We start from the raw sequence: 12,105 nt of genomic DNA, 5'->3' as shown, positions 1-12,105 counted from the left end.
TGTGGTAGTACACGTTGTTAAAGACTTGTTTTGTTGCCACAAACATTTCAGAGCTCCATCCAACCTTATGCTTCCCGTTTACCAGCGTAGTCTATGGCATTATCGTTGCTATGGCTCTGTTTCTGTTTTACTTCCTCCTTCAGTCAGCCTGCTCTGCCATTGGCTATTCCTCCATATCACACCACAATGTCTGCTTGTATCTGCTCGGCTGTTCTCAGTGCTCACCACACACAGCGCCTGTGATCAGGTTGGAGAGGGTAATTTCACTCGTAACACACCACAGGATAATCTGGCTAGGGAATCTTCAGAGCCATCTGATAATTGGGCCTTTGTTGACTTTGGCTGCAAGGAGGAATTCAGCCTGATAATCTGTACAATCATCACATAGTGTGTGGTCCGTTTTAGTAATTGCCACAGAAATTTAAGGACATTAGGCATGCTTTTATAGCCCAGGTAGGGGACTCCACTTGGCCCTGGGGTAGTGGGAGCCTTTCAAGCCGTACTACAGTCTGCACTTCCTTCCACCTTTTGCAGCCCTATATCCCTACTAAACTCTATCTCTCCTAAAGGTGGTGCTTAACAGCTGTAAGTTCTGAGCTGAGACAGACGATATTACAGAGCCCCATCATCAGCATGTTTTGCTCTAGTTTAACAAGCTGCAGTTACTTTGAAAAAACACTAGCAACAAGCATCCAGGTGACATTGGATTTAACATTCAATACCGGTAAAATACAGGTAAAATGGTGCTCTCTCCTCTCCAAGTTTGACATCTGTAATAACAGAAAAATAGCGAGTGTGTCACTTTTCACAGCGTCTCTGCCAGCCTGTCTGGAGCTTTATCACACGCTGTGAGCTGCAGTGGATCGAGTCTCTTTGTCTTTACCCCAGCACCTCAGCTTTTCATCTTCTAAGAGCTTAAACAACGATTTAAAGGTGTTTAAACTCATGACTCACTTGTTTTAAGCCCATGATGACTCAAAGAAGCAGGCTGTGACATTAAATGAGGTCAGGGAAGCAGCTGTAAACTTTGAAGCTGTGTAAACTCACTGGTACTGCTGCTAAAGCTAAATTAAAAGAGTGGTAAACCTGCTTTTCCTGTCCAGTTCTTCACATTAAAAGTCTATAGTTATAGTAGTATATAGGAGCAGCTTTATACACCTCAGCAGGAGAGGAATGAAACTTAAAACTACAGGTGCAGTTACGAAGAAGTGATCTGATGCTCAGACATGCATTCAGTATGCCATTCCAGGGTTTTTTGGGGAGGAAAGGAGGGATTTAACACCTGAATATGCATTTAAATGTGTTTTCTCTTTTAATTTTTGTAATACTGTTACTCTAAAGGGCAAGAAAAAATACCATGATATAAATTTAAGGTTGTAGGAAAGCGCTCTCAGTAGTCAGATGACCAGAAAAGCATCAGGCTTTAGACCTGCACTAGGTCTGGTCTTTTATGTCTCAGGCAAAAACTGGTCAGATATACTCAGTATTATTCTGTCCTATCACGAATTCACAGGGGTATATTTGAGTTCAGGTACATAAATTTGGATTCCATGCAGTCTGGACCTTTTCCGCTGATAACAAAGCTTTGTCTGCAGCAGTTTCCAAATATTGAAACATGTCCTGTAGAGGGCAGCATCTCACAGCCTGTTCATCCTCCAGCTTTTATAGTGTGAGTGCAGAGAGTTCAGCGAGTTTATTTCTTTTCTGAGAGTTCACTCCTTAAACTCTCGCTACAACTTTGATGCGATTTTATCTAAACGTCACATCTGCTTCTCTCTTCTCTTTCTCTGTGCAGTTACGTGGAGGCGCTGATGTACCTCATCTACTCGTACCAGTACAACAAGGAGCTCCGGTTGAAAGGGCTCTACAGAGGGCATGACGAGGAACTGCTGGGTCATTACAGGCGAGAGTGTTTACTGGTGAGGAAATGCAGACAGAACCACTGAGATTTGTCTATATTCCAACACGCCAGATTGCCGGTTTGTTAAAAAAATCCATGACTAGAGCAATAGAAAAAAATTAACTACCTCTTTGATGGTTGATGCATGTATTTATGCATTTTTCCATGCAAAACAAGTAGAAAAATGTGTTTTAAGCCTCTTAAATATGGAGATTTCATGCTCTTTCAATGTAAAATTGTACTGATGCACAAATCTTTGATGGTTTTAGTCTCTGCTTAAAGACTTTGCCTTGGGATTTAACAAACTGGAATGGACATTTTCTCTATTTTCTGACATCTTTTCACGCCTCTGTTAATTGATTATTCTAGAAATTCATTAACAGATTAACCAAGAGGGAAAGTAATCATTATCTGCTGCTGTAGTCTGTCAGATCTCCCCTTGTGATCTTCCTCTCATCTTCGTCACTCCCTTCCCTCAGTGTCAAACTTCCTTTGCTAAAGTGACTCAGCAAAACGAACACGCTCAGACATTTCCCCTTCAGTACCGCGCCGTGCTACTATAATCAAATTGCTTCTGCTGAGATATTGCTTTGGCTCGCTCGCAGCCCACAAAAGATTCCAGTGAAGGTTTTTCATCTGATACTGACAGATGAAAATCCTCTCAGCGACGCGATGTGAGCCCCTTTTCATTTCACCCCCTCCACGCTGCAGGCTGCACTCTGGTATTATTGGTTAGGGCTGAGGGTATTTTGGTGAGATCGGCCTCATACTGGTGTTTAGCAGCCCTCTTGCTGCTGCACTCAGTAACCTTACACCCACATTGTGCTCATAATGTAATCACCGGAGAGGGAATAGGAAGCAGGAGGGCCAGCGAGTGTAAACACATTACCATGAGACACAAGCGTGTCCTCAGCTCACCTCAAACCTCGGCTCTGCAAGGCCCGATCGGTCAGCTCAGATCTCGGGCCAGAACCTCTGGCTGCGTCCGCCTGACTGTTTACCTTCAGCTCTTGTTTTAATTGAAAACACTGCTAACATTGACACAGTTAATGTAGTTGGATGTTGTGCAAAATCCAGCCCTGCAGTCCCTCGATTCCAAACTGGCTCTCAGAAAATCGGGTCGTTTCCTCAGAGAGGAGGTTAGAGAGTTTGTCTGTGACAGCAAGGCAGTTTTATCCAAGAAGAGGAAGAAAAGCCTGAATCCACATGCAGTGAGGAACATCAGGACCCACTTTAGCTCCTCTGGCTGCAGGAGATTCACTGATATTAATGATGTCTTTTTCTGGATTACTCTGAGCGCTTTAGCTGGCTGATACTTATCTGTGAAAGCAGACTGAAAGCAAAACTGAAAACACTTCAGAATAATGTTAGGAGTTAGGATGTTTACATAAGATAACAGAAGTATAAAAAGTTTAAAAGTTAGCATTGTATTTTCCTGTAGAGAAGTCAAAGCCAGAGGGCAACTTCCTGCTTGAGTCAAAGTTTTCAAACTGTCGAGAGTTTCTGTGAGGCACAGGGAGACAAAGTCACGGAGAGGTGGAAGAGAAAGGTGCCCGCTGCTGTTTTATACCATTTCAAGTCATGCAGATGACATTGCGTCACAGTGAAAAGCTCTAGATAGAAGGCAGCAAGTGGTTTCTGCATAGAGAAGCACTATCAAAGAGCCAAATTTTTCTACTGCGTGCAGCTGTGCCAACCATTCAGATTCAGAGAAAACAATCTTGAGCTGCTTTCGAATCCTAAAAGTAATTAAATATTGTGGCAAAAACTTTAAAAGGCTCACAGGGAATTGGTGGCAAGCATGGATTACAGCCCCCTGTCTACAGTCTGGAAGTGCTGAGTCAGACAACACTCATATATGGTCCATTTCCACTAAGTGGTCCATTTTTAATATAGTTTGCCACTGTAAAACCTGATCGGGCTCGGGTTTTAGCAGCCAATGTTCTATTAGCTTTGCTAATTATGAAGGGAAATCCATCTCTTTTAAAGATGTGGATCATTTAGCTCAGATCAGCAAAACAGCTCTTCATTTGGTGCCAGTTTGGCCTTTTAAATGTCTTTAAAATAACAGAAACTGAAATTCAAACGGGAGCCAGCTGCTTGATTCTTATGAAAGAGTCGGCTCTGCGTTCATGAACGACACATCCTTACTAGGTTGCTTTCCACATTGAATTGAATTTTTTTGTGACTAAATGAAGACAACACTGTAAAGGAAAGACATATTGGCAACCAAAATAATAACAGAAGTTTATTTATAACACCCTGATGGATTTCAAGGGCTAATAGCAGTACCAGAGGTGTTTCAGAGGTAGAGCCAGTCATAGCCAGGGCCAACCAAGGCCCACTTGAAATTGGATTGGCCTTCCTAAAATCCTTTAAATGATTGGTTAATTGCCTTGTCAGCTATTAACTATCCATGTAAGCATACCTATTCACTGAGGATGTCTTAACCATTATAACATTGGTTTTACTAACATTACTGTCCTCAGGGTGAGCTATATGAAAATGGCCTCACCATCCTTATGCATTTTTGTATGCAGCTCTCAGTGTAAAAAGTTTGGACACCCCTGCCTTAAGGACTGAGCAGTATGTGATATCAGTCACCTCCATGCCAGGAAAATTGGTTAATCCATGGGAAAATTCACTTTTTCGCAGTATAGGAAGTGTAGGAAGCATACCAAAATTATATAGGATTAATCTGATGATGCAGTGTGCAGGTCCACCTAAGGGAGTTAAACTTATTAGCTGTCCTTCAGTTCTTAATTGTTATCCTTCACTGCTGCTCTCCATTTGAATTTTGTGCATCACTGGGAGGACGTGACTGCAAGCAACCTATTTGTGCAACTTTGTTACTCCTAGGATATCGCAGACTTTTGTCAGTAAATTCCATAAATCTGCTTTCAAATCATTTTTCAAAAGCTCTCGCAATTAGCAAAAGTTGCCTGACGACAGTGAGGTTTTCATCCATCAGATTTTATGCCCTAAATTTAGAACAAAAAAACTTCCTGGAAATGCTGCAAACTCAGAAAACCTTGAAATATTGCCAAAGACGTCACCCTTGGGGTTTGTGGAAAATTTGGCGCTTAGATAAAAGGACAGCGTGGCTTCTTGCAGTGGAAACATGTTCGGCAAATAAGCAATGACATTTCTGGATTAACATGCTTAAGTAAGATGCCAGGAAGCAGAAATCTTTCAAGAGCACAGGTTCAGAAACCCTTAATTTCCACTGACAATATCCTCCTTTTAGTTCACCCCTTCACTAGCATCCAAGACTATGATTAGGCTATGGACAATAATGCTGCACAGTCTTTAGCCCTCCTTTGTCCCGCATTTTTGTGATTCTTTTTTTGTGTTTTTCCTACCAACAGCTTGACCTGTTGACTCCTAATACTCACATGACAGTAGTGGATGGAAATATGCATAAACACGCATTATCTGTGCTTGATTTTTAAATGCTTATTTGGATTTTATGCTGCATTTTGATGCATCTTATCAAATTTAATTTAAAATAAAAATTATCCCATTGTGTTTGTCCTAACTAATTAATTGATTTGACAATGTCCTATGGTGAAAATTTGACAAACTGAAGAAATCTAAGCTTGAATACAGGTTTTAAGTAGAAGCTAACTCTTAACTAGTTGATTTCATTGTAAGAGAACTTTACTCCTCCTAAAGTCAGTGCCTCACAGCATGCATTACACAAAGTGTTTGATTTGCCAAAGGATTGTGAGGCTAAACCCGTGTGACTAAGTCATAAAGACAATTGATCCAGTACCTATGGCAAGTATTCACACATGGATGTTTGGAAATGTTAATGATTTTATAAATCAGTCATAGTCAATATCATTTTACTTTTTTTGACAAAAGTGAAAAAAGTGGAAACAGATTTCTGCAAAGAGATTTAACAAAAATACGTAACAGAAAATAAGTGAAGGCATTAATATTCACTCCTTTTAAAGTGACTGACCTAATTCAGCAGAGGTCCAGGCAACTGGTGTGTAGTGTAAAGACATCTGTGTCTGGAAGGTCCAGTCACTGATTAATCAGTATTTCTGTCTACCATTACACCATGAAGACAAAAGAACATCCCAAGCATCTCAGAGAAAAGGTTATTGAAAAGAATATGTCAGGGGCTGAATCCAGAAAAAATTCTAAGGCACTGGAGGCAAGGAGATACTCTGCATACAACAACTGTTTGCCAGGTTCTTCACCAGTCAAAGCTTTATGGGAAAGTGGCAAAGAGAAAACCACTGTTGGAAAAAACTTAGGTTAAATCTGGACTGGAGTTCACCATGCAGGAGACTCCAGGGTCAAGTAGAAGAAAGTTATTTGGTCTGATGAGACCAAAATGATGTTTTTTGGACATCAAACTAGACACCAAACACTGCACAACTCAACAAACACACCATCCCCACTGTGAAGCACACTAGTGGCAGCATCATGTTGTGGTGATGCCCCTTAGCAGCCAGCCCTGGAAGGCTTTTAAAGGTAGAGGGTAAATGAATGCTGCAAACTACATGAGAATCCTGGAGGACAATCATATTCAGCCTGCAAGAGAACCACGGTTTGGGAGAAGATTTATTTCCCAGCAGGACTTTGACCCAAAGCATACAGTGTAAGCCACACAGTTTGAGATAACAAGATGAATGTTGACCAAGTCAAAGCCAAGACTTCGGTCCAATAGAGAATTTGTGGCTGGTCTTGAAAAGGGCTTTTCATGTCCGATCCCTGTGCAACTTGACAGAGCTTGAGCAGTTTTGCAAATAAGACTGGAGTAAAATTTAGGTGTCCAGATGTGCAAGCCTGATTCAGCAAAAGGTGACTTTACTAAATGCTGACTTGAAGGGGATGAATATTTATGCAGTCACTTATTTTACCACATATTTTGTAGATATCTGTTTTTACCTTGGCATCAAAGAGCAAAAAAGCCCAATTAAATTGACCATTATTGTTTGTTAAATCAATGTTAGGTCAAAACATCCAAGGATGGAATACTTTCTATAGGCTCTGTATAAATCCCTGTAAATGAATTGCCCAAACTGAGACAGGACCATTGCACTGTTGTTGTGTGTGTCTTCCTTCATCCAAAATTTTGTAATTTTGTCTTTTTTCTAACTAAACATCAGTCATTGTTTATAATGCTACCAGATGATAACTTCGATGAGAAGTGATGTTGTTTTCCAAAATTATCACTTTAGTGCCACTTTTATTTTAATATTACACTTAGATTTTTTTTAATCTGCAGCTTTTCTCGTGGCCTGGCTGAAAAAATGACAACTGTTGTGTATTTTAAATTACTTTTTATGTTACTGTTATGTCAAATAATGTCTGACTTCTAAAACATATCCAGATAGGATGTAGAAATATCAAGATTCAAATGTGCTGGCATGTAGATATAAAGTTATCTGTCCAAGAAAAATGTGATCGAAAAGATTATTTTGCTTTTATTTACAACAAAGAAATCTTGTGACGGTTGAGGGTTGGGGGCAGATGCATTCAAAGCAGTTTTTTTAACCGAGTCCTCCAAGGCAGCATTACAGTTTAGGTTTACAAGCAGCAAAACCCCAAAAGAAACAGTAGTTAGACTATTAATATCTAACGAAAGAAAGGAAATGTAAAACCCATTGATATCAACTTTTTAATTTAGTTTGGTGTTTTGGGGGCACGGTTGACCCAGTTTTGTTTTAGTGTGGCTTTTGTCTAATACAGTGATACTTAACGTGTGGCTCTTGAGCCTCATGTGGCTCTTCTGTGATGATTTGTGGCTCTTTTATGTCTTAATTTAAAGTATTATTCTTTTAAACTTTGACCTCTGAAATTTCTCATTGCAAGTTACATCAACCAGTTTGTTTCCCACATTTATACAGTAGGTTTTAATGGTCAAATTTAATTGTCAACCTTTATTTTTCCCTTTTTGTTACATTTTTTGACACATTTAATCCAGTTCTGCTGCTTTTAGCCCATTTTTACCACTTGCATTAGCCACTTTTTTGACCATTTTGCCACTTTTATCCCATTTTTGCCCTTTTTCATCAGTTTTAGCTAGTTTTATCCTGCTTCTTTGCAATTTTTCACCCATTTCAGCTGCCTTTTGCCATTAGATGCCACTATTCTCCAATTTTTCCACTTTTTTACGGCTTTTTTGCCCACTTCAGTCACTTTGCACCCATTTTTGCCACTTTTTACTCAGTTTTCTCCATTGTATGCCTATTTTGTCCCATTTCCCCCCATTTTTTTGCCACTTTTTATTTATTTATGCTGCTTTTAGCCCATTTTTAACCACTTCGTTTAGCCACTTTTTCAACCATTTTTGCCACTGTTATCCCATTTTTTTCCCTTTTCCATCAGTTTTAGCCATTTTTATCCCGCTCCTTTGCAATTTTTTGCCCATTTCAGCTGCCTTTTGCCAGTAAATGCCACTTTTCCCCCTTTTTTACACGTTTTTGCAGCTTTTTTGCCCATTTTAGTCACTTCACCATCTGGACTGTGGCTCTTACAATGGCATTTTTCAACAATTTGACTCTTTGGTTGAGCAGAGTTGAGATACACTGGTCTAATGTATATTGAATTAATGTTAAAGATGATTTATTTGACCCTTGTTTTAGTAACCCATCACTGCTTCCCCCTCCCACAGAAACTAAACGAGCAAGCAGCGGGCATGTTTGAGTCTGGAGAGGAGCCGGAGGTGACGACGGGCCTGGGCATCATGAACGAGCTGGTGGTCCCCTGCATCCCTCTGCTGCTGATCCATGACACGGATAGAGACCTGCTGGCTGTGGAGGACATGAGGAACCGCTGGTGCTCCTACCTGGGCCAAGAGATGGAGTGTGAGTCCCTGAGAGAGGAGCGGCACAACCCGCCCCGTTAGATATTTCTGGAGAGTTGAAGTCGAAGGTTACTGGAACATTCCCTGAACCCTGCCAAAGATCAGCAGAATCAGGACAGCACTCAGATAGCAAATCAGAAGGGCTGGCATGATTGAGGCATTTTCTCTGCTGCTGGGAAATCTCAATGATTAGAAGTGAGGTGGTGTTTTATCATGGAGCAGATGTGGCAGTTTGTATCTTCTATTTCCCCAGCTGAGAAAAGTGGTAGACCTCGTCATGAAATGCCTTAAAATGACAAAAGAAAATGGATGAAACATGGTAAAAAACAATCCCCCATTTCAGGTTTCTTTGAGGGATAGAGATTTAAAATGTCTTCCTGCATGTACATTCCCCTTCAGTTCTGTGTAGCTGTGTAGCTCTTTTAGTACCATCTGTTTTCACCATGTGGAGACTTAATCCTGCAGTCTTCATGTACAGTAGTTCAGCTCTGAGCCTGAAGTGATTGTTTTACACATTTCAGCCTGCAAATCACTGCGCTGGTCCACTGCTGATAGTCTTTTGTCCTCTTAAATAGAGGAATCTTTTCAACCAAACCAGCTCTCCTCGGGTTTATTCACTCACCAGTACACCAGTGCTTTATTTAATGCAGGATTGTGACCTAATGAGGGAGAACCCTGGTCTGCATGGCTCTGTTTCCCAGCAGGTTTTAAGCAGTGAAGCAGCTTCTGAATTATCAGTGTATGGGGGCGAATTGGCATTTTATAACAGAAACATAAGATGTACAAGTGCCTGTGTCTACAGCTGATGGTTGTTTGTGCTGGCAGCGCCCACAACCTCAGTTAAGAATGCCTCTCACTCGGGTTTACTTGTATTCAACCAAAAACAAACTTGGTCGACTGAAGTTACTCGGTTTGTCGTTGGGCTATTAAAAAAAAAACCTGCATGCACTTATCTTTAGATCAGTGACCGGTTCCTCCCATAGACCAGTGTTAATTTTGTTGACTAAAACTATGACTTAATATGTTCGTTGACAGCCTTTTTTTTCCATGACAAAAACTAGACTAAGAATAACAGAATTAATCTGTGATGACTAAAAATGACAAAGTAAGTTTAGTTTTCGTCAGGATGACTAAAACTAGAATAAAATGTAATTCAGTTTTTGTCGGACATTCGAAATCTGTGATATTTCTCTACTTGTGGTAAATCTGTCAAAAAACAATGCATCTGTATCTATTCTCCCTCTCAGCTGTAACTAGAATGGTCGCCTGAGGCGGCAGACCCACGCCTAAGCAGCGCCACCGAGGAACTTACACTCCCATTGATTACCATTGTGTTGAAAATTTCGAAGTCCGAGAAAAACTGAACGGGTTCATGGATCATCACCAAAATCTAATCGATTCTTCCCTGTCACTATCCTAATATTCCCTGAAAGTTTGGTGAAGATCCGACTTTCCGTTCTCGAGTTATCTTGTACACATACAAACAAACAAACAAAGATACGGAACCCTTTACATAACCCCCTGCCGATTTCATCGGCGTGGGTAAAAAGCAGGGACCCCAGGTTTGGCAGAGTGCAGAGAACACACCACCATGATTTGGTACCAGATTCAGGCAAGAAAATAAATGCTTGGAAAGTAAAGACTAAAATGTGAGGACTTGTTATGGACTAAAACTAGACAAGAATGTTTTTGAGTTTCCGTCGACTAAAACTAGATTAAAACTAAAAAGGGAAGAAATGACTGAAATGTGACTAAAACTAAAAGACATTTTGTTTAAAGAATAAGACTAAAATTAGAAATAGCTGCCAAAATTAACATTGCCATAGACAGTGTTTGGAAAAGGGCAGAGCCTTTGAAAAAAAAAATGCAGAGGGTGATTGGATAAATGTTCTGTCTGTCACATCTTTCAGGCCAATTAGAGCAAAAAACATTACGTCTTAAACTCCATAGAGAACTGCCTAACATGGACCATGGCAACTATAGACATGTCAGTACACGACTTTTGTTGATTTTGCAAAGAAAGTGCTGTTCTTTGTTCTTCTTTTATTGAAGACATGTCTTCAAGTTCTGATAAAACTGACGCTTTAGCAGCATACACACTAATCTCTTGTGCCATAATTGCTTCTTGTCTTGTCTTCTTGTCGCTGCTTCTGAAAGTAATGCCTCTCTAATTTTAATCCATAAAAATTTTTTTGAAAGTCAATTTCCTATTCCAAATCTCTGATTTCTGTCTTTTGTCTTTATAGTCCCGTAACTTTTTTTAAATTCAAGTTACATTGCTGTAACACACATTCTTAAAGCCCAGGTTGTCCCATTGAAAAGGATGATTACAGCTTGACTTTGAACCACAGAGTTGATTTTTATAAGTTTTTTAAGACAAAAACTCCAGGCAAGACACACTGGTTAACAAAATAGCTGAGAGCTCAGAGGGTTAAAAGTGTGTGTGTATGTGCTGTTACTTGGTTAAAAAAAAAAATCAAGTTAATCATCTCTAAACTGTAATTAATCATGATTAATCAAAGCGTTTTTTTAATAGTGTAAGTATATTTTTATGTCAAGTGTTTTATTTTTATTCTTTTAAGTCTATGTACAGCACATTAAAGGGCTGATCTGAGTCCTTATCAATACCACTATCAATACTTTCTATAGTTTGGTGGAAAGACAAAATAAGGGCAAATATTTAAACTACAAGTGGTCTTAGCTGAGTGGTGCTGGAGTTAAAATGCTATGATTCAGTCTGTCACATCTATTGTAATCCCTCAAAAATAAACACATATTCACACTGTATTTTTTGAGGTTTCTCATCAAAAACTAAATTATTCAATTTTTATGTGACATTTGAACAAATCATCACATAGAAAATAGTTGTCTAATTTACTGAGGTTACCTGAACGCATCATATTTTTTCATCTTCAGCTCATAAAGTTGGCTAATTAACTTCAATTTTGCCAATTCCACCACAGATTTCTAATGTTAATTATAATGATAATATGGTCATTATTTGAGTATTTACAGTAGGTCCAGCTACAACCAGAAAATACACATGCAGCATCTGTCTGCATTAATTAGGAGCTGCCTCTGATCAATGCAGAATCGTCCACATCTGCGTCATGATGCATTGTGGAAATTGCTGTTTTCAACACCACTAAAAGAGACTAAGGTTGTTTTTCCCTATGTGTAGATTTTTTTTCTCTAGTTGACCAAATGACCGGAAGGTGTCAGCCTGGAGTTTACTGTTGTGAGGGTTTGAATGTTCTGCTTTCTTTGGTATTATCCTTACGGTCATTGTTAAAGATCTCAGAGGAAAAATGAAGAAAGCATGTGAAAAATGTAAAGCAGGGCTGCACTGGTTGGTTTTAAGAGAAGTGCTATTGATGAG

At 39.6% G+C, this 12,105-nt stretch overlaps 1 protein-coding gene across 2 annotated transcripts in view; it reads left to right on the top strand.

Moving 5' to 3' along the window:
- The window catches only part of usp25 (ubiquitin specific peptidase 25), a 77,085-nt gene that overhangs the window by 63,604 nt on the left and 1,376 nt on the right, over positions 1–12,105 (top strand). For both annotated transcript variants that reach the window (XM_041800972.1, XM_041800971.1), the window contains 2 exons: positions 1,796–1,919; positions 8,535–8,727. In XM_041800972.1, coding sequence (XP_041656906.1) covers positions 1,796–1,919; positions 8,535–8,727 — 317 coding nt within the window. The remainder of the gene's footprint in view (positions 1–1,795; positions 1,920–8,534; positions 8,728–12,105) is intronic.

The sequence above is a fragment of the Cheilinus undulatus genome, linkage group 12 (assembly GCF_018320785.1).
Source record: "Cheilinus undulatus linkage group 12, ASM1832078v1, whole genome shotgun sequence".
Taxonomy (NCBI): Eukaryota; Metazoa; Chordata; class Actinopteri; order Labriformes; family Labridae; genus Cheilinus; species Cheilinus undulatus.
Note: the sequence above shows the minus strand (reverse complement) of the source record. Positions and strands in the feature narration are given on the sequence as shown.